This window comes from Anopheles marshallii, chromosome 3 (assembly GCF_943734725.1).
Source record: "Anopheles marshallii chromosome 3, idAnoMarsDA_429_01, whole genome shotgun sequence".
In the NCBI taxonomy this organism is placed as follows: Eukaryota; Metazoa; Arthropoda; class Insecta; order Diptera; family Culicidae; genus Anopheles; species Anopheles marshallii.
The window spans coordinates 33,206,769-33,230,666 of record NC_071327.1 but is presented as its reverse complement, the minus strand read 5'-3'; the positions used below and the strand labels follow the sequence as shown (position 1 = coordinate 33,230,666).

Below are 23,898 nucleotides of genomic sequence, written 5' to 3'. Positions count from 1 at the left end.
CCACACGCAGACTCCGCGGGGGTTTCCGGTGTGATCTAACGGTGCAGTAGCAACACTTCCACGTGAAACACCGGCATTCTAGCCCAAACCATCCATCATCCGCGACGGACGGAAAAAATAAACGAGATTCGCTTGGAGCTACGGCTCACCGGACAAGAATCGGCGATCGACGAAACAAAAAACGGGAAGCAAGAACTCGCTACGGCTTCAAGGTAAGCTATCATTCGGCGATCGGTTGACTAATTAATATCGTCGGGTTACGTTCGGTTCTGCTAGCAAACGATCAACCTTTTTTTTCAACAAGTAAGTTCGGTGAGCCAATGAAGAACACGTTGTTAGATACAAGCTCATTAGGGGATGGATGCGAATGGGCATCGCACGACCAGTGATTGTTGGTGAGGCATCTTCAAATGGGTCTGAAATTTATCACTGGCACAAGAGCCGGCAAGAGAGATATATTTTTAGAACAAAGAGCCAAGCTACCTTGCCCTGCCGGAACTCCTGCAGGATGTTTGTATTGATGGGAATCGTGACGGGTACTGGGCACGTTTGCAGACAAACTATCTTCGACACGATCCCTACAGCAATCTGCCTACCCGCTCACCGGAGGATCGTCCATAGCACCCGCAAGCAGGATAGAACACACATTTATTAGCCCATAGGTGTACGCGGGAGTACTTAATTGCACGAGCAAACAAGCGAGGGCATAATTACTGACCGACCTGTTAACACCTACCTACAGACCTGGGTTGCATGTGCGTCTGAGCTTAAGTTAAACTTTGGTAGCCATTTAGAACGCTCCGTTCGCCAACCCAGCAAGCGGCAGCTGACGTCGTCTTCTCCGGGCTGTTCCGCGGTTGCTCTGTTCAGCCGACGAGCTGCTATCATTAAACAGTCAACTAATCAATCAGCATCCGACAATCGTTCGTATCGCCGCAAACGGGTCGTCGCTCTTCCGGTACGCTGCTTCTCGGTTATTGTTGAACTTTACATAATACTATCTGCCGATGCTGCGGACCGCCGTTCGTGACCGTCCTTGAAGCGTTGGGTGTTCCAACAAACAACGACATAATGAGTCGAAGCCTGCAGGGGTCAGAACCGGGGAGGGCAAGGCAATGATGCTATCATTCCTTCCGGTTGATTTGAATTACTTTGTCATCCGCAATAAACCAGGTGTGTACATGACTAGGTCCTTCCCATGGGCAAAGGATACTCTCCCTGCTCAGTTGACAGCACAGTTGATTCAGTGCTGTGGAACCTCATCCGATTCACTTGACTGGATTATGGCATCGATTAGTCAACATCTTTTCCGGCTCGTTATGCAATTGCAATTTCGCTCAGGAGTTTCCATTTCACACTCATCCAACCGTGAGTGGTTGATGATAAAGAAAACCCCTCCAAGCGTTGGCTGCTCACCGGCAGCCTGTTGCTTTACGTTACCCTGGGTATTCATGCCGTTAGCATCGGTTTCGTTACGGGTCGCTACAACTGGGTAATTTATCCTGTGTTTCTGATACTGAGAAGGACGCTTACTCATAGATATCTATCAGTGTAAGGGCGCTCTTAAGTTATTTTCTCAGAAAATATAATTGGAAGGAAGCACAGTTTCTTGAAACTGAGTTAAAAACATGTTAACTCTGACAGACTGAAAATTAGAAATTCAAACCTGATATAGGTCTTCTATTCAGACGTCTCCGTGGTTGATATAATTATGAGCCTAGTGAACCATTTTAGTATTATGGTATTTTCGACGAAATATATTAATAAACTAACAATGCCAATTTTACTAAAATCAAGTCATTTTGAAGGAGGAACTTCATGTCCATGCCAAACGACATGCTGAACACTCTTCCAACTTCTTCTGCAACCGCATTTCCAATCATGGTCTCTCTGCTCTGGTCTACTTTTCGCTAACCCTGTCCTTATTCTGCGCCAAACCAGTCGAGTCGAACTGAACATCTGCATCTTTTCTCTGACATCTCGACATCTCGTTGACCACCGGGCATAGAAATGCAAATTTGAATTCCAGCCCGTGGCATCTCCCCGTGACCGAATGCTGATTAATCGCTTTTGATACCATTTGAACGGAACCCGGCCCGTCAGTTTCGACGTGAAGATTACTGATGAGAGGCAAACACACGCCATCAAACAGCGGGTCATATTTGAGGGAAAGGCATACGCAAGGCGTTCGCCACCGATGCGATCGGTTCATCAGATCCGCGAGACTTGGCACACGAGCTGGCGCATACATAATGACGCATTAATGATGCACTCCGATCTATGGAACGAGGCAAAATGGACAGCACCAGCCCGGGTACCGTGATGTATTTGTGTTTCGATGCTACCGGATAAAAGCATGCCCGACGATCGATTGCTTCCACCGTCGGACAATTAGAAACTGATCATCGCACAAATCGCACTGATCTCGTTTCAATCTCCTTGCGATTGCAAACTGTTGAGTAGCCACTGCCGGGTTCCAGTGCTTGTGTGTGTTCCAACCATCATTCCCGTCCGGACCACCCGGGATGGGGTTAAGTACTGGGTGGCATACATTGGACAGTGCTCGCGCGACAGAGACGCTGCAATTACGAGCGTTGGAACAGATTTATCGTCTCTCCTGTGTGGAACCGGGATCAATCCCGGACTAGCTTTCTTTTCTTTGGAAAATCCAATCCAAGCCTGCTTTCCAGGTCTCCGTTAATGGCCGGATGATTCGAGCGTAATTATTACACGGACGCAGTGGGATACATTTTGGAATGAGCAATACGCTCGGTGACCGTCTTTCCACATCCAAGGCTCCAAGATCAGACGGAAAACTCAACACAGAAAAACCGTCCACCGGGTTTAGCTGGACCGAGTGATCAAAAATACATCCGTTCTCGTTCGCGGTCGAATGCGGAGTGATCGGAACCGGTTTCGCTGATTGCGGTGAAATAATAAATTATCACATCGAATTAGGTCAAATTCCCGACACCGTCCGCATCGCGTTTGGCGTCACCAATGATTCTGCTCTGCTTTGCTTGAGCTTCGTTAGGATCGTGTCACTGTCCGGTGACTTCTTTTTTATTTGTTGGTGGGCGCATATGAACCACGATGATGAAGGACAGTTTGGTGGTAGTTTTCGATGCTTCGTTCACATACAGAGAAGCAAATGTATTAATGGCAACCCTAAAAAATGGGAAATTTTCACCACAGCGCTTGGATCGCTCGTCGGAGATCTTAAGTCGTACAGATTGATAGCATTTAATTGAGGTTATCGAACGGATTATGAGGCGCGTGTGAAAGGAAGCATGTCACCATTGGAGTAACGCGATCACTGATAACGGTTGTGTATGGCGGTTAATTAAGGGATATTTACTGTCAATTTATAATGATACAGCTTTTATGAAAAATATGCAAACATAATTTTTAGGACTTAATTATTGGCTTGATAAGATTCTAGTATTTAAAAACATGTTGAACTGATTTAAACAAACAAAATTTTAAAATTTGGATGGCAATTTTTCATGTCTACATAATTTTGTTTTTTTGTTTATTTATAGAAGCTTTAAGATCATGAAACTACATTAGCCTCTCTGCCTATATCAGCACATTTGCTTGCGTATAGTACTACGAATAGCGTACTTAATAAAACAAATATCCGTACAGGGTACGGAATTCGTTTCCAATATCCTTAGTAATTGCGTTTACCATCTACACACCAGCTATGCTACGGCAAACATACAGAAGTGACGAAACGTGACAGCTTGTTAACGCCTTTAATCACTCTGTTAAAAGATGTAAACGAATCTTTACCATTCTACAATCTTTTTCTCAATCTCACCACGATCTCTACGCAATTTTCTTCCGTTTGCACCATTCTTCAGCATAAAAATGGGTGGTAGGCGGTTCCAGCACACCAGCACCAGGGTTCATCGTCGATTGTAACTGATTAATCCGGGCAGGCACAATTACCACCAAGTGTTGAAAGCAATTTCAACTGCTGTACCTACCTACCGAAAGGTTTCGACGATCGTGCGAAAGGATCCATCACGCCATCAACCGACCAGATCCTTCCGCACGGCGAGTGGCTTATGTGTATAGGCAGTAACAATCGTTTATGTGCTGTTTTATTTCACTATCACCAACCAGCAATCGTAGAAAATCGTTTCTGCACTTTAATTTGCTGTCGTTCTGTACTCTTTGCCTAGACTTTAGTTTATATTCCGTTGCAAATGCAACCGATACGCTTAAAAAACACTTTTATGCTCGTATTCCTAGCCATTCTTCTTCGCCGTGATATCCCTTCTCGAACATGAACTTAAATGTAATGCCTGAAAAAAAATCGGGCTATACTTTAAAACTGAAACATTCAAGCAAGATGAGAAACCCGATGGAAAGAACGTACCGAAAGAAAAATAAATAAAAATTCATCTGCTCTGCCCATGTCGGGGCACCCGTGACCGTGGGTTGGCTGCGTCGGAAATTCTTTCCAGCTCGGTGGTCTTCCAACACTCGGCTTAATTTCACCTCCATTCTCAATCGCTTCTGCTTCTTGTATGAACCTCACTCTCTCACTCTCTTACACTCACTTCTGACCGCCTGAAATGGCACAGCCAGCCGGAGGAAGGTGGCTTTTAATCTAGATTTTCTGCCAGTTTTTCTTGACGCCAACTCGCTGGTGTACTTCTGCTGCTCAGAGAACGCAGCTCATTCATGGGAAGATTGCTCGAACGGCCGGGTGCCCCACGGTTGCCTTCTTGGTCACGGTGAAAAACGGGAAAATGATGAAAATACACACATATTTCGGTCGTTCAACTTTAGCAGCGGTCGAGGGATGGAAGGATTTTGCGCAGCAGCTACACCCGTACATCCGTACCCGAGCTCACAACCGTAGTGTTTTGTGTCAGTGAGTACGAGTACGATTCTTTCCCGTCTTTTCCCACCACTAGTCGCTGGTGGTGACTTTGAAAAGGTGAGGAAAAAAGGCCCAAAATTATTACAGCTCAAGAGAGCTTTTTTGATGTAGGCTTTCATACCTGAAAGTCTGCCACCAATCTGCTTGGGAAAGTATGCGCACTTCGTCCAAGAGCTGCACTTCATTATCCGAGCGCAGCAAAGCGTAAAAATTATTCGCGTTTTATACGCGTAGCAACTTTCGGGACGACAGCAATTGTATTGCCAAGAATTTCACTCAAATGTTTGACTTCTTAATCAGCTTCCTGTGGCGATGTTTCGAAAAAGGAATCTCACATTCCATGTTTCCCTTGGGAACTCCCGCTGCATTAAAGTGGCAGGAAGCAAGACAATTTAAAACACATTCAAACAGATTTATTGGAAGATCTTAGATTTTAAGTTAAACCATTTGCCTTGAGAAGACGCATTGTTACAGACAGTCTTAAATGCAGTTGCATCTCCCGTGTCTGTTCATGACCTTCAACTTGAGCTTGCGGGATGCCTTCACACTAACGCTATTCTGCTACACAATTTTAGCCGATTGAAGCCCTCACCAGCTCGACGCCATACAACCTCTTGCGTCACGATAAAGTTTTGTTCCTTAATCAACGAAGAGTCACGCCAACCAACAGAAAGCCCATCGTAGGTTGATTTAATTTGCAATCAATTACGAACCACCGGTATTACAGGGAGCGTCAGCTCGCTAGCTTACGATTTGCTTGTACTAATTTCTTGCCGTGAGACACCGCTGTCCATGCACTATGACTACAACAATGTTTTCAATTAGCCACCGACTGCTCTTACTGGATCTGTTACTTCCTCAAGAAAGCACTAAAATCACTAGAGCCCTTTATGTTGCAAGTTTCAAACCACATCGTGCACAAATGTATACACAAAGCCAACCTCGGTGGATGGCAGCGAAACACAATCGGCTGCTCACTGCTGCTCGTCGAAGAAGAAACCTTGAAAACATTATGCAAATTTCGTCTATGACCTTTTTTAACTTCCACCGTGCCCGCGGTCCTTTCTTTCTGTTGCGAGTGTTTTAATTTGTCCCGTTTCATTGCGATTTTGTTCTGCTTATCTTCACGCTCTTCTGCAGATGTCCAGTGTAGATCTACGCCGGGGGACGGTAAGATGGGGTCGCCCTCGCAGTACCGCCCAGTTCGCTACCCGCCTTGCCCTGCTACTCGTCAGTTTGCTCTCGTCGGCATACAGCAGTCCCGTGTTCCCGTTCACATCGTGTAAGTATACCTCAACAACAACATAAAAAAGCACGAAATAACAGTACGATGGCAAGATAACACGCCAATTCCGTAACATGGACCAATCACCATGGTCCGGTCGGTCAGTTGGGGGCATCGGATACGTGGAAGAAATCGGGAGTACTGTATGGTGTTATCAGATTTTACAGCTTAATTATCTCTGTAATATGGGTCGATGGCATCGGATTTAATTGGAGACAGAGTTCCATGTATGTCAGTGCTACTATCCCTGTTTCCGAGCATCATACATCTCATGTTTATTTAACGTCATTAAGATGTGGAAAAATGAATGTGAGGAACGGAAATTTCCCCAGGTTCTTTAGTGGATCAAAAGCAATTCAAGTAAAACATAGTTCTTCTATGACTGCGTACTACGAAGAGAATGACAAATTCTATCAAAATAACAGAAAATGGAGTAGTAAATTCTACGTCAATCGTATTTAAAATTATTATCAAATTTCCTATGTCTGTAGCCATCAAATCGATTAATTCTTTTCCCCAAAAGTACATCAAAACCATACGATTATAAATTAAGAACCGGTCAACTGCATGTTGTTTCTCTCAACCTTACCCAAAAATCAGATCTTTGACATTTGAATTTTATCCACGATCTTCATCAGACATTGAGTATTTCTTTTTTGTTATGCTTCCTTTCAATCTCCCAATCGCACAACCGTTGCGTAATACACTCCCCAGTACCGACCAATGCAATATTTACCATCAAAACGGTATTAAATAGAGCGAACAATTCGTTCGACCGTTTGCCGGTCCTCACAATGGGGCTGGACTGGAATAGAATTTTAAAATCACTGCTAGCTAGCCCGCGCGTTTCGGTGTGCCATCCGCATCTAAAGTGACCATTAAAAAACTTTTGCTGCTCTCGCGCAAACAAACCGTATCACTGCAGCAATGCCCCAAACAAAAAAAAAGTAATAATAAAAGCTTGTAATAATGAAAAGCAGCGTAAGAAAATATAAGCGCCAAGAACCGTTAGGGGACAGTTTTTCGGGTTCCTCCCCAAATCCCGTACGCCGTGTATCGAACCGAGGACACAATACACACACGGTGTTCCGTAATTCGAAGGGGTTGGGATGGGACATAGGTCGTTCGAGAGGGGGTTTATGGTTTCTTAGTGCGTGATGGCTATTGTTCCCCTGCCATCGTCGAGACACGGCCATGTCCAACCACGTCCGGTATCTTCCACGCAAGTTCCGTAGTATACGCTGTGCATTGAGCGAAAGTGAGCGTTTCCCGTCGGCCATCTACGGGGGAGTGCTGAGTTCCAAATTTGGTGCGCCGTCAAATTTTACCACCAGAAGCCGGAATTATCACGCTTTCATACCGGAACTTCTAGTCGATGATTGGACGCCCGGTGTCTGGTCGGTGTTACCCGGGAGCTCGTGTCGGAACCGTTTGCTATTGATGTGCTTTTTCATTATTTTCCGTTTGTTTTTATTTTATTTCAATCAAGCTACAAAAGAGAAATATGAATACCTTTCCCACCATTAGTGGGGGGGAAAGTAAACTTCTTATCCGCATACGTTCGGTTATGACAGGCAGGGTCGGGTCGTTATTACGATGCGTTACCATTCTCCCCACAGGGAATGAGCTTCCCTGTTATTTTTGTTTCTTTCTTGACTTGAGCTGCGTGACGCAAAAAAAAGACGTTTGCCACCCGCTACTAGTCGATGCTGGTAGAATAATAACAACCCACCTAGGTTGGAGATCTCCCGCATCGACATCATGCTGCAATGCTTCGCTCTAAAGCTTTCGTGTCGGAACGGTGGTCGAAACATTTTTTTGTTGTTTTTGGTTAGATGCAGTTTATCGACCCTCCCGTACGAAGACCAAACCGAACACAACAGCCACCGCTACAGGATAAGCCACCTCCAAGAACAACTAAGCATAAAGTTGTTTTAAGTTTCTTTTTCAAAACTGTTTTCGTATGCACCCTCAGGGATTGGTGACTGCATAGTCTGAAGCCGTTTTTACTCTCCCAAAAAAGCGCTATTAAATATGATATGACTATGGAAATGATTATTACGATCAGAATAATGGTGGTGCTGGCAAAGACGCTTGTAAACTGTCTGCGAGCTACTCGGCAATGGCCTGCCCTAATAGCTACCAAACAAGTCGTTGGAGTCGTGTACATCGTTTAACGTCAGCACTAAACTGGCTGTGATACTGGGCAAAGATTATCGTATGGGCAGAAGTATAGTCGTTTGAGAGTTCCCAAGTATGACGGTAAATATTCTGATGCCCATCATACACCATACGCAAAGAGCGCGATAAGGCGATAAAGAAGGTGCCATTAATTCTGCTCACCACCTCACTCTATTTCTCTTAGCATAATGCAATGATAAAAGTATGTCCTTAAAACTCCCTGCACGACATTAAAAGTAAGCTTAACTTTGCTAGTTTTGTTTCACTTTCAAAGCAATAAACAATTCCACTTTTTCATCTCTCTGCCAGTATCAATTCTTAAATCACCAACGCCCACGCCATTCTCAGCGTGAAAGGACAGTGGTATTACGCGCTAGGTGCACTACGCATTCTTCTGCGTCTTTGTCCACGCGGTCTGCTTTCCCTTACAAAACAACAAATAAAAACCCATCTAACTCGATTTGCACGGAGTTCCGAAATCGACACGTACCAGTTTCCTGTTTCGGAGTTCATTTGTGAGTGAAAGTAGCTTTGGCGTGGGCTGAAGACCGCAGAGAGGAAAACAAACCTAAAACCAGGCTAAACGGGCTAAACAATGACCCATTCTAGTGCAACTCCGGATCCGACATGGAAACGAAAGCGAATGTTGCTTTATTCCTCAGGAGCAAAAAAATGTCTTCGCAGCCTGAAATAGATCTTTTTGCCTTACACCGTGATGTCGCCAAACCGCGTCCGTTGTTTAACTTTGTTTGGGCGCACCTTTTGCGTGACAGTTGCGCCGGTAGTTTCCATCGATACTACAACCCGGCAAGGAAGGAAAAGCTTCTTCGTAAACAAAAGAAGAGAACAGCCCCGAAGGGGGAAGCACATTTTTAACGCGAACCATACGGACAATTGCGTGAAATTTCGATTTCGTTTTTCGGTGCTGATTTTCTTTTACGTTTGCCTCTTCTTTTTTCGCGAACATCGTTTGGAACAACCTTTCTTCCTTCCTGGTGCCACGCTTCGGTACTTTGCTTATCATAACAATTCGTCCCTCGGGGCGCTGAATGTGCGAAGCGAAGGCTGGAAGGGACCCGAGAGAGAGATGATGCTGGTGGAATTCGGGGGTTGCTTTTTAGAAGCATTGCTCATTTCATACCAATTTAGCCATTTCGGTGCGGATCGGGGCCCAAGATTGTGGTGCAAGGTGAGGGGGCCCCAAGCACCGAAATTGAGGTTACCTGCAAACGGAAAAATCATCCGCATCATATCATTTCGTTTGGACGCGGTTGCTTTCTTTGTGTTACATTAGCACCATCATCATCGCTCATCATCATCATTATCGCTCACCGCGGTGATCAGCCACCTCGGGGATGTGCGCGTAATTGACACGCCACCACGAATCGCCATTGCTCCGCGGAGCTGCCATTACAAACCCAAAGCTGCCCCTTGGGACTGGCTGACGGGAGTTTCACGCGTTTCACGCTTTTTGAGGTCACTGGGTAAACTGGCTGGCTGGGCAGCTTTAATTTACTTTCTTCTTCCGCCAAAAGCCCGACTCCCTCGGACCTCAAACGCGCCATCAAACGGGCCAGTATCAAGAAGCATTCGTAGGCAGGGAAAGCAGGAAATGTTGCAGTTCTGGTGACTGGGTAAAACAATCCGGATCTCAACCCGTACGTTGCTAGCCATACAGTAACAATAACAACGCCGTGTTCGCCGAAAATACCCCAAACGTTCACTTTCGTTCACAAACAAAACGGTCACCCGCTACGATCATTAAGGTGAGGTTAGGGAGCGAAATTTGTCATGTCCAAAAGTTTGAACGGGTATCGGCAACGGTTTGCCAATTCCGGTACGAAATAACCCGACACACTGTGGACACCAGAAAACCGGATTCCCGTGGGTGACGCACAGCGGATTATGTTCACACTTTACGTCAAAAACCGACCCAGAGAAAGTGTCCATCGTTTCGTGGCGCGAAACAAACGCTGCTGGCGGCATTAATGGCACCCAGGGGAAACGGCGTGAAAGAAGAACACAGCCGAACCTGTGAATGTGCCATGAGTCACGCGGGTTCGATTCGAAAGCGCAAGTATTGCCACCGACCACCACTGCTGTCCGGTTTTGTTGATCAAACAGATGTGAAACGTGTAGCAAACAAGCGTAGGCGTAGAATGGGCTGCGCAGGATACTCCGTACAAGGCCGTTGTGTGTGTTGAGTATAACACCCTGAGGAGCAGGATGTTTTATGAAGAGTAAATTTGCTCGACGGTTCCAATCGTTGAAAACGTATGTTGTTGCCAATTTCAGCTTAAAAAAGTAGGTCATGCCGACCTGAGGGCATTGACATAGTACATAATTTGGGTGCAGCGGCATTCACGTTGAGAAAAAAAAACTGTAGTGGACATGTTGTAGACATGAGGACATTGATTAATTATGCTTCCTCAGAGAAGTTGAGCGATCTTTTTCATAATTCAAATATAATCAGTGATAATTTACAAGTGATCCATCTTATTTAACCAGTAAAGACAAGAGGCTATCACACACTGTACCGTCTCAATCAGCACAAACATCAAGCCTGAGATGCCTGAGGAACTGATTCTAGCGAACGAGACCTACCAACCATCCAACTTGAACTTGACTTTGAACTTGTGCGTTCAGGAAAAAGGAACTGAAATGACACAAAAGAGATCATACCGCCATTGCCAACTGTGACTCTCGGCATACAAAGCAAAAAAAAATCAGCTTCCAGTCGTTTTCCCGCGATAAGTCTTGCAACCGACCATTGCGGCCATTACCATTTCAATTGGTGACTGCTGTTGGCTCGCATGTTGGTCAACCCGATCCGTTCATCGGCAGCGTGCAAACGGGTTTTAGTTATGCAAACCCCCAACGGTCAATTCTAGCAAGCCATTTCCAGCCTAACCGGAACGATGGGATGATCAGAGGCTCAGAAACGACCTGTTGTAGGGGCTCCACTGTCTACTGTAGCAATGAAAACAAACAAAGTTAATTTAACCCATTGTGGAGGGAGTGGTTATTGCAACGTCCGACTCAAAGCTCTGCAATGTCTGGTGCCTCGTTTGCTACGTCAGGTCTATAACGAGCTTTGACAGCTGGAGACTCTGGCAAGGCATTCTTGTTAATGCATGACCTCGCCATTCCGTTACTACGTACGATGGGAAAACATCTGGATAGTCTCTTCATTGGAGCAGAGAATTATCATGTATGTGTGTAAGTGTCAGTTCCGGTTCGGAAGTAATGATGTATTGTTCCCCTGGTAAGTCGGTGTGTTAGTTCATCACTTCGAAATGTTTCGGTTTCCATGGTGTCACCCAGTAGCGATCGCGATAATGTTACGCCTCTGCTGACAACTTTCATAACTCCTTTAAGTGTCTGATCGCTTCCTTCGATACAGCGCAGCATAAAAAAAAACCATTATGTACGTTCACTTGGAACATCCCCAACCCAATACGGCAGTTCCTCACATAAAGACAAACATTTCATCCACTTTTACCCAAATCGTTGTCTGCGATTACTGCTATGAATCATTGACAGGCACGGACGTACGGAATCTTGTTTTAACGGTGCATGGTTCCACGGAAAAGAAAGTAATCTGCTTGCAAACTACGAAACGACACCCAAACACAGTGCAGCTGAAAAGATTTCTGAACCGAAGAAAGTAAAACTCCACTTCCCTTTCCTTCATTCGTGGATCATTGGCGCATTCAATGCTGCAGTTTTGAGCGCCTCTCGGAGAGCAATCATGCGCCAACAAAAGGGGCAATTGTATAAGAACCATAAATCGAGGTAAACGATACCCCGGGCTGACCCACTTTCGAGGGCTCCCGTTTTGGAGCTCCGTGAAAACAAGACCAAGCTGTAACAAGTTCCAGCAGAAAGGGGGAGAGTGAGCGAGACCGAGAGGAACCGAGTGAGGGTGAATGGAACGGTTTCATTTTGAATTCCATCCAGCATCCAACCATTTCCTGGGAAGCGTGTCCTACACGGGACATTCAGTAATTCATGAGCGCACGAAAAGTGGCAGCAGTACCATTCGCCTTTGCTGCGTCCCTATCCTTAGCTTTAAAACAGCTACGGTAAGAGCTAACGCTAACGCTCGTATATGCTCTGACTGGCCCTTATCAGAAGGTTTTAGAGAGTATGCAAATGGATCGTGGGTTTCGCAGGTGTCTGTTTTGGACGGAAAAGATTTTTACGTGTGATATGATGCAGAAAAAATAACACATTGACCTAGTCCTGTTCGACGTGATGAAATACTGGACGTGATGAGCAATGTTCAGGATGGGATAAGTTGAAAACTGGTTTCCGAACATTTCATGGATAGAATTTAAGAATAACACTGGTGGATGCATACAACTGTCCTATTTTTTGCGACTGTTCATGCAAGTACACGAAAGTCGGAAGCAACCTACATGCTAATTTTTCTTTTCTATTTTCTCTTTCCAGTTCAAGCTAGCAGAAACCTTCGACATCTTCCCTGCGTGGTACGCAATACCGGTGAGGAAGGTATTTGCATGTTTGCTATCGATTGCTTTAAGTCCAATGGGACACATCTGGGCGTGTGCATCGATAAAATATTCTTTGGTTCTTGCTGTCAAGTCAATGTAAGTATCAACGATGTAAGCCAGTCAATTCAATGAAATCTGTGGAATTTACTATCTCTTTATTTCCCACAGGATGATCGGTTGCTGTTTGATCCAGACATTACGGACAATAGTATAGATCACAACTCTGTTGGAAATTTCCAACATTTCCCTCAATCCTCTGTGATGAATACGCACAGAAAACCACCACTCACGGAAACGCGCTTACCGACCACACCAGCTAGCAATGGAACCAAGTACGAACTCCTCAGTACCTCGACGACTACGAGACGAACGACCTCGAAGAACAATCGTCGCACAACCTCCACAATGCGTACTACGAAAGCTCCTCTAAAGGTTCAGCAAAAAGATGATGTACCGACGACTACAGAGTACCAAGAATTCACAACCTTTCAATACGTACAGAGTAGTAAAAATCCTGCCGGCTCTCAATCCCCCTCGTCAACGGGTGCAGGAGCAAACAAACGTCCTTCCGCGCGTCCCACTGGTCCAAGCTTGGTGACGCAGGACAATCGAGCTAATACTACTAGAACAACTACTCCCAAGCCTTATAAAAATCGTCGGCCTACAACTAACAAAACGACAACGATACGACCTCCTAATCGACGACCTCCCAGCCAGCCATTAACGACAAGTACGGAAACCCCAACAACGACACTACCCTCGACGACTAGGAAAGTATCTGGACAAAACACTAGACAACCAACAACTTCAACAACCATTGGATCCCGTAAGCCTCCCAGCACGATTGCCGCGGCACAAACGCAAACCACCATTGCCTCCAGACGACCAACAACGACTCAGTCTTCACCGAAAACGGAATCAACAACGCCTTCTGTGACGTATTCACGACGACCAACAACGTCTCCTTCGTTGGTGCCTTTAACAAAACCCACATCAAACCGAAGACGACCTACGACTAGTACGACACAATCGACCACAACGACGGTGACGGCTACGGCTAGCACCGATACAACTCGGGCTCCTCGTCCAAGACCTAAACCAACTTCCCAGGTAGCCACCGTACCGGCAACATCCTTAGATCATCTGATCGAAACACACTCTACCAGCTCTGAATCCTCGTCCAGTGTTGCTATTTCAACTAGTACCACTAAGCCGACGTACCCAACAACAACTGTTAAAGTAACGCAACCTACAACGCCAACACCCACACCAACTACGGCTTCCTCCACTAAGAGAACCACTCAATCCGAACCTTCCGTACAATCATCAACCGTGAAGGTCCCAGAATCTTCCCTAGAACTAGGTGATAGTGGAGACCTTGCGACACTTTCCCGTCCGGGTCTCGTTACTTGGACGAGTATTCTGGAAGACACACCTACGGAGCGTCCCAATGTCAATCAAGGTAAGTAAACCTAGGGCTTAAGATTACGCTTTTCATACACGATTTCGTTTCGCTCTTGACGCTCATACATCATGCATCCCGACAGGCCCAACAACTTCCAACAGTTGGATACTTATACAGACACTAACCCCCGAAGAGGTCATTGCTAGCAATCAAACTAACCAGCATGAACCATCATCCTCCACTCACATACCACCAGCATCCGTCGAGGTGTCCTTCTCGCAGGATACCAAGCTACCGATCGAATCGCTTCTCCCGGAAGCGGCGTACGTGTACAATACAGTCCAAGAGGAACCTGCTCAAAGCATCCTCCTGCTTCCGGGCGCTCTCTCCGTACATTCGCAAGTAACGTCCACTTCTCGATCCCCCGGACAAACCAATCTCGAATCCTTGGAAGCTAGTGCAAAAACCACAGAGAGTTCCCTCGCCAGTAACGGCACCTACATCAAACAGAGTACGAGGGAGCCACCGAGTACGATCACCACAATTCGCCACCCATCCATCGTGCCGTCGACAACTGCCAGTAGCACGACGGTTACCGGACACGGTACGATGCCTTCCATCGACCAGCTGTCTATCACCAAGTCCCCCCATAAGCCCAGTAGCCAACCGATCGAGATTAACGAATCGCTCCCAACGACATCAACCTCCGTGACATCAACGACCATTGCAACTACACCGACAACGACGATTCCGCCCGCGAATGTAGCTTCGACTCATTTTACATCCTCTGCCGCACCGACATTAACGACCAGTGATATGTTTGCGAGCGTATCCGAACAGACATCATCAGCATCTAGCGAGGAATCTGGTAAATTGCATGGCTTTTAAAATAATCGGTTCAACCGAACCGCACACTAACTTCATTCATTTTGTGACTAACTGCATGCGAGGAAGATGAACGTAACGACAAAGCGCAAAGTAAATCCAATGACAAGTTCTGCGTAAATGCAATCATTAATAACATAATTCCGTGCGCAAGAACGCCCGCGTTTGTGTGCCTGGAGGTTGTATAAATGGCACTATTAACAGATGTCAATTATCCTTTTATTAGTTTGTTCGTGTATCGTTCAAGGCATCATTCATTTTGGGTTCACTTGTTTAATGTATCCTAATCCAAGGATAAATAAAATTATTTGTAGCAAAAGCTTCTTTTAAGGCCACATATCACTGATAAATCATTAACATTTCCATTGAGTCGTTGTGCTTTTGCTCGATACCATTTCGTGTTGCAGCCTAGAAGAGAGCCGTGCACAACATGTTGACGGTTTATTTACCTTCAAGTGGAGACGTTAAATATAGGGCCTTTAATAACCGTTCATTTGCTATCATCACAGGCACATCGTCTACTACTGATGCTTGGTCATCTTCCAAACGCCCCGTCGATGCGATCTCCACCACGGAAGCGATGCTCGTCCGTGAGACCACAACTGCTGTGGACGAGTCGATCGAAAGCGCCACGGAAGGCAGTGGAGAGGAAGAGTCCGGCAGTGGAAGCGAAGAAGGTTCCAGCGAGGAAGAGGAAGAAGAAGAGGAAGCAACAGATGAAAGTGAAGAAACCACCGATGCCACCACCGCCTCGATCGAGAACGTTACCGGCTCCCTGCACAAGGTGACGAACGAAAGCAGCACACTCGCGACTTCAACTCCGGCGAGTACCTCCTCATCCCAGAGCACGACAGTGTCCTCGACCTCGACATCGTTCGAGCCCAACACTATGACAGCCTCCACCTTGTCACCGGTTTCGATCTCTAGCGGCATGACGAGCCCAAGCTCGGTCTCATCAACGCTGTCAACGATGTCAAACGATTCGACGACAGCATCGCCACTGCCGCCTGTGACATCCGACCGAGGTCCAACCACCGAGGACACGACAACCGGAATGCCCATCAAGTTCCCCGAGCAACCGGCCGGCAATCAGTCGGCGCTTCCGACAACGACCACACTGTCGATGCTCGCCAACGTAACCACGGACGGTGTAACGCTGGCACCGGATTTCCTGACCACATCCACCCTGCCAACACTCGAGGGCATTGATTATCGATCGGGTGAGTAAACCTTTGACCTGCCTGAACTATATCGCACACGCAACGTCCAAAAATTATCTCATCGCACGGCTTCTTGACCACGAGACGCCACGTTATGTCTCATTACGGGGCAATTCCGATCTTCGCTCATCATCTTGCGGGCACGTTTTGTTCTGAATGTTTGTTTGCTTCTCTTAGCTCCAATACACACACACACACACACACATCCGAGAATGCCTTCGGGGATCCGTTGGTGGATGGTCATAAAAATATAACATAAATAATTGATAATAACATAAAACAATTTCAACCTTGAAAGCAAGTTCAATGCTTCCTCCGCACGCCATCGCCCTGCAAGATGGGAAAACCACAGCCAAACGCTTCGGTCACGAAGATACGATCGGCATTACTCTTCTTCTCTTACCGTACTGAGCACCGTAAGGATCGAAACGAGCAACAATGCTCATGCCGCTTGGCCTGTTTCGCCCAATGCCGTCCGGCGTTTTCTGCAGCCGGTCTTTGTCATTACCACCGTGCAGATCTCCGTTTCGCAACGCCAGTGTCGGCAGATAGTAGGAGCAGACATTGGGCTGCGGGTGTCGGGTGGCCCTATTGCCTAATGCAAACCGGACCGAGAATCCCAACTCGTTCCTCGATTGCCGTTGCAACGGGTCTAGAAGAGCGCTAGGGAAGGCGAACGAAAAGAACGAACCGCTTCCACCTTGCATGAATGTATCATCTTCGTGCAGGAATGCCTCCTTTTGGGGAGGATCCTGTAAAAGGTGTTGGGCGTGAAGGTGGAGCGATGGTAGTGGCGCGAGAGGTGGAGTGCAGATTTTCTTATGTTCAGATGTATGTAGATACATCAGCAACAGAAAATAAACAATACCTCACTCGTAAGATTTGCGAGCACCTTTCGACGACCCCGTTGGCCACAAGGCATAAGGATGAGGACGAGCACGACCTGCTTCAAAATCGATTACACTGATCAATATCGACAGGTAGATTCCATTTACCTTAGCCTTTAGGCCATTCGAGACGAACAATGGTGCGGGAATGATTGATAGTCTGATAAATTAACCTTGTGTATTTAAGTTCCCCGCTCTTGACTGTCCATCGTCGAAGCTCACCAACTTTGACGAGAATTGATTTTTGGCACACTCACAATTGTTTGCAAAACATCCGCCACAGAATGAGACTTTAAAGCCATTCAATCGTTCCCATGTTGATGGCAATTCTTCAAGAACAGTCTTAACACAACACCCATCACTGTACTACGAACGAGCACTAAATGTAATCGTTCTAACCAAGCTTTGCACACACACTCCCCAACCCGGTATGAAATATTGTCGAATCTGGACGTAGTTAGCAAGGCGTAGAGCAAATACAAAAGTAACAATCACTCCATTCAGGATGAGATCTCATGTGCGAAAGCGGACAAGCCATATGTAAGCGTGAACATGTCCCGACACCTGATTTACTGGTTTTTCGGGCTTGAATAAAATAAATTATTTTTATTTACTTAATGGTATCATTACTATCACACCGGTAATGTTGATTTATGTCCCGCAATGGTGCTGCACGCAGCCCTGCCGGCACCGGCTTTGACAGTGCGCGCGTTGCGTGATCCTGCCAGCTTTAGAGTCGTCGTTGTCGCCCGAATGCCCGATGCAGGGCGTTCACAGGTCGTTTGTTATCCGGTTTGTGTTTTTTTTTTATTTCGCCCGCGTACGTTTCACACTTTGTCCAGAGAATGCAAGATCCAGCAGGGACCTAGCGCAGTAGCATCGAGGTTTACCCACGGCGAGGATCGCACAATTGTGACGCATTCTGCAGTTTTTTGGATCGCACGCATCGAAACCCGCCAACGGATGGAATTTCAAGCGGTGGAATGCACGGTGTCCATCGCTCTCCGGCGGCTTATCGCGTACATGTAAACATTATGTAATTAATTGTTACCGCAGGGTACGCAACATCGGCTTGTCGTTCGGTTACTGACATTGTGTTGTTTTGCCTGGAAGGTAATTGGATACAGTTCTTTGACATTCGCCAAGCCAGAAATGGTAAATTAAACCGCATTGCGATCGATTTCAATCGATAGCTTACATGTGTTCATAATGTTTATCGTTTCGTAAAGATCCCGGAAAAACTATATTGCTTTAGTACTTAATGATAAGCACTTACAGCTAGCGCACAAGTACAGCACAATCAATACTCACAACTGCAAAGCTCTTTGAGTATTCTTATTAATCTTATTATATTCCACGTTTTCACACTGCTGTTGTTCGTGTTGATAGAATCATCCCTACAAGATGGATCACTTCTACAGCTAAGGATCATTTATCATACATTAAACCCCCCTGAAGAGTTTCAGTCTTAACATTCAATTACCTAGCTCAGCTAAGACGACAGTGTTGATGGCCGCCACGAATTGATCGTTCGCGGTATGGTGCTGCTCCATAGAAACATAAAACTCTCGCTGACAGCGAATTACATACAGAGTTCCCAATCTACCCAACAGTCGAGTAGAGTGCGAATAGAGAACGATGGCTCACATAGCGCCCGCTCTTATCCGTGGCCCGTCTAATGATAATCGGATGCCGTATTCTTCTTCAGGTTTATTTGCAGTGTGCGCTGCTTTTTTTACCTTGCAAGCGAATATTTCATTACATATTATACACGCTGTCGTTGTGATCTTGTCGTCCTACGGTACGGTTTGGTCATCCTTGCGTGCGGGTGACTCTGCAACGGAACGGTTGGAAGTGAATTAATCTTCCCTGCTGCAGTCGCTTTCCCGATAGCCACGAGCTGCACGTTTAGCGCGGTGGGTAGCTTAAGTCAGCATGAGATAAGAAAACGAAACAAACTGGTTCCCACACTCAGCATGCCGCTCAGCGGTATTCTGTGCGTCCCTACACTCACGTTTAAGTGATACGCAATACGCGCACAGGCACATCAAGATCGTACGGATCTGATTGGCCAAGGATCATTTACAATTTTTATGGCAGCATAATTACGATTCATTCATCCTCGCTGGCTGTGGAACAACTCATTAATGCACGCATCGAACCACAAACGAGATGTGGCCGATTTTCCTATTTATCTGCCGCGTTTTCTTTCATTTTATCGATCAAACATTACGAGTATATATTTATACGGTGCTGTTCTTCACTCTTCTCTATCTGGTTTAGTGTGCGGCAAACGGATGTTCCCCGAGCCACGCATCGTCGGTGGCACGAAGGCAGCGTTTGGCCGTTGGCCCTGGCAAATCTCGCTGCGTCAGTGGAGAACGTCCACCTATCTGCATAAGTGCGGTGCGGCCCTGCTGAACGAAAACTGGGCCATCACAGCTGCCCACTGCGTTGACAAGTAAGTACAAGAATTTGCCGAGTTCCGTCGCAGATCGACATCACATTAATCCACAATTCTCATTCCAGTGTACCACCGTCGGATCTGTTGTTACGGTTAGGCGAGTACGATCTGGCGTTGGAGGAGGAACCTTACGGTTATCAGGAGCGCCGGGTACAGATCGTCGCCTCTCATCCACAGTTCGATCCGCGAACGTTCGAATACGATCTAGCACTTTTGAGGTAAGAGAAAGCTATCTCAGCTCATCGAAGATCGAACGATAGTGGACGCCATTAACACTCGGATGTTTCTTTAGATTCTACGAACCGGTGATCTTCCAACCGAACATCATACCCGTCTGTGTGCCGGAGAACGATGAGAACTTCATCGGGAGAACAGCATTCGTTACCGGGTGGGGTCGTTTATACGAAGGTAAGTTGGATATGCTGGCAGACAAAAGCAAGATAAGTCATTGCATTAATGCTCCATTTTCCATCCTCCATTCAGATGGGCCGTTGCCGAGTGTGCTACAGGAGGTTACCGTGCCGGTGATTGAAAATAAGATCTGCGAGACGATGTACCGGAGCGCCGGTTATATCGAGCACATTCCGCACATTTTTATCTGCGCCGGTTGGAAGAAGGGAGGATATGACTCTTGTGAAGGTATGTAAAGGGCTTTCACAAGCAGCGGGAAGAAGCTGCCGTCACATTTTTGCACACGTTCTCAATGACATTTCTTTTAGGTGACTCCGGTGGTCCGATGGTAATTCAGCGTTCAGACAAGCGGTTCCTGCTCGCGGGTGTCATTTCCTGGGGTATTGGTTGCGCTGAACCAAACCAACCCGGTGTCTACACTAGGATATCTGAGTTCCGGGATTGGATTAACCAGATTCTACAGTTCTAAAGCGTCACGATACGCGTGATGCTAAACGGATAAACTTATGCAGTAGCCGTGCTACTTGTTTGGTGTATAGATCCTTTGGAACAGTGCTCTCCGGAAAACTTTCGGTCTGGAACTACTCCAGGTCGGCCTGGTCGACCACTCAAACGGTTGACGTTCAGTTGTTGATGTTTGATAATTCGTTTACTCATAGCATACACTTTGATAAGGTGCCGTTTTGATCATCGAGCTGCCAGCGGCACAGATCGTCCCGTAAGCGATCGCTGATCCACTGGCAGGTTGATCGTCGACACAGCACACTCGATGGCGGAGCGAAGCTTTTCGGTGACACGGTCCAGTTTAGAGCAATTGTGTTAAGTTATTCCTGTCCCGAAGTTTTGCTCAAAGCATCCCCACAAACCCAGTGAGTTCATGGACACTCGAGAAGGTATTATTTAGTTGCAAGCGGTGGTAGAATCTGCTATCGTTACAAACACACCAAGCTGTACTCATTTCGATCACAAATGCTCGTAAAGGTCACACGGTAACTTTAGCCTAGCACGAACAAAACAGAGAAAAAATTACAGTAGTAAGGTACGACGGTTTTAATTAAAGTACGTTGTGATAAATCAATGCATCTTCGCAAGCGTTGCAACGAAGCGTAGCGGATCCCAGTGCACTTGTGTTGCGCAGGAACGAATGATGCGAAACTAGAGTTACGACAGTTATCGGTAGTTAGACACTATTTTGCAAGTGTAGTACATGTTACATGGTAAGAAGACTTTATTTATTTATTTATATTCCGCTAGATACGTTTGGTAGTGTCGCATGTCTAGACCCCTAGTAAACAAAAAGCAGACAAAGGGACAAACTTATGGGTGTGAGAGACAGTAACGACACGGTTAGAAATATTCGCGTAAAGGTGCTTCTGCTAGTGCAAGACACATGCGTATCCGGGAGCTTTCTTGTCAGACGATGTTCAGCTAGTGTGTGACAAATTTTCCTGTACATATTTTAACATAAGAAGCCACATCCATTCCGATAACATCTATTTAAATTCGACTGTACTATACTTTGAAATAAACATTTTAAACAACTTAAAACATGGGTTTATTTTTATTTTCCCTGCTTTCTGTTACTATGAAGGCGACAACAATGATTTAACTGAAGCCAAATGTCTTATATTGCTCATGCTGTACAGCTGCAGTCTTTGGAATATTTTGTGAACTGTACGTTTATTTATATGAATTGAACAGTATGTATATTGTGTTTGATTCATTGAGAAACTAAACATCTAGTCAATTTAGCCAAACACTTAACCATTCCGTTCAATTTTTAAAATATATTCAAAATCGCTGTGAATCCTACAGTTATGCAATGCGTATAACACTGTAGTTCCAAAGTTTGACGCTAGGTTGCGCTTATCTACTACTCGAAAAAAAGGTGCGATCACAGCTGCTCGATTTTTTAAACATTCGTTTGTTTGCAACATGCGAACAAATTTGCGACGGAACGGCAATTACATAAGCGTTTTAATAGCTTGCATTAGTTAAGCTTAAATTAGAATAGTACTGAAAACATTTTAAAGTAGGAATCAATAATTGACTCTCTAATCAGTTTGACATGGACAATAAATCAGCTCAGTTAGAATTTTTGTCACTTTGATCAGGTTACCAATCATTCAATCAATCAATCAATCAATCAATCAATCATTAAAAGGAATTTAATTCTTGAAGTATTTTTTTATACCGAGTAATCCGGCATAGGATCCTTTCAGGATTGCAGGTTGCACTCTGACTCGAGGAGCATTCCTCCTTAGCTGCGGGTTCTCAATGAAGATTCCTTCTGGGATCAATGCAAAAGATAAGGTCTTTCGAGCCACAACGAATAAACAGCTAATTCATTTAAGAAAGTTTCAACAATAAATTACTTTAATAGCCACAAACTTCGTACTTCACCAGCAACTAAATTTTAATGACCATTATTTAACAGTTATGGACAATGACAATAGGATGTTTGGATTTGTCATTCGAATGCGAATGATTTCAAAGAACCCATGTGTTAGAAAGATATTTATACCTTGCTGGTCCGCAAGGTATACAGCTTATAATACTGTATTAGAATTTAATTCGATAGCTTGGGCACCCTGCACGACAATATGGAACAACAAATTTGAGACGATTCAGCGCAGGTTTAATAGACTAGCGCAACGCAATGTGCGACGGTTGGGACTAAGTACTCTTTCCTGGTATCGTGATCGTTGTTCGCTATTTCAGCCGCTAGCTTTTGGACGACAAGTTGCATAGGCTACATTTATTAACAAAATTTTAAAACATGACATTGACGTACCCTGTTTGTTAGAGGTTATGTATTTAAATGCATCGGAAAGAGTTATTCGGAGAAGAGACACAATTGGACTATCAAACATAAGCAACTCTTATGCGTACAATGCACCGTTAACCGCTATGTGTAAAATATTTAAATAGTTTTCAGTATTTATCGCGATTACCACATCTGCGCATCAACATTTAAATACCGGCTTTTGTTAGAATGGACTAAGCTCGTAAATTAATTAAAGTATTAGTTAGCAAGATTTTAATATGTTCAAATAGACTTTAGTCCGTAGAACAATACTAAACAATCATAAGAATAATAATAAACAATTTTTAGCAAACGAAACTTCAACGATCTACGGTAAGATCCATGGAATAAAAAGTAAAAACATTACCATATAATATTGCATAATATCAACCTACATTTTCGCTGCAATTCCTAAATGTATTTGCATTCGGACCATAAAATCACCAATATAATAAAAAAAAACTCTGGAAGATGACATAATAATTTATCTTACATTTAGGCATGACAAAGCTTAATTTAATGTTTAAAGTTATTAAAGTTTACGATTGATTTTAACAAAAATTTCATATAGCCAGGTCATTTATCAATGAGTGGTGCATACACATCGGAGTGATTTAAACTCCAAATTGATGGAGATTTCATTTCAAACGCATTGAAAAAAGTCATTTTCTTCACATTGCTTCCTTGAAACAATCTTCTATTGCATGAAGACAGATTAATTTCACCTGCGGGGCAAATGACAGAGAACCATTTAGCAAAATCACACGTTGAACGTGTCTGGCTTCGTGTTCAACCTTTCCCCCGTCATGCGAAGTACCTGCTATCAAATAAAAACTTTTGCTTTTCATGTCTAGCCCCTTGCGTTCGATGGGTTTTTCAAGCCGTCTTATTTTTTTTGGGCTTTCCAGAAAACTTTCGATTGTCAAATGCGAGGTAAAGA

General features: G+C 45.1%; 1 protein-coding gene across 1 annotated transcript; it reads left to right on the top strand.

Moving 5' to 3' along the window:
• The first annotated feature begins 6,037 nt into the window (after window positions 1-6,037).
• On the top strand, window positions 6,038-20,621 carry LOC128710879 (mucin-5AC). Its single transcript, XM_053805734.1, has 10 exons — window positions 6,038-6,179; window positions 12,819-12,976; window positions 13,049-14,342; window positions 14,428-15,153; window positions 15,680-16,390; window positions 19,561-19,738; window positions 19,807-19,959; window positions 20,034-20,149; window positions 20,225-20,380; window positions 20,461-20,621. The coding sequence occupies exons 1-10, from the start codon at window positions 6,038-6,040 to the stop codon at window positions 20,619-20,621; spliced, it is 3,795 nt and encodes a 1,264-aa protein (XP_053661709.1).
• Window positions 20,622-23,898: the final 3,277 nt, after the last annotated feature.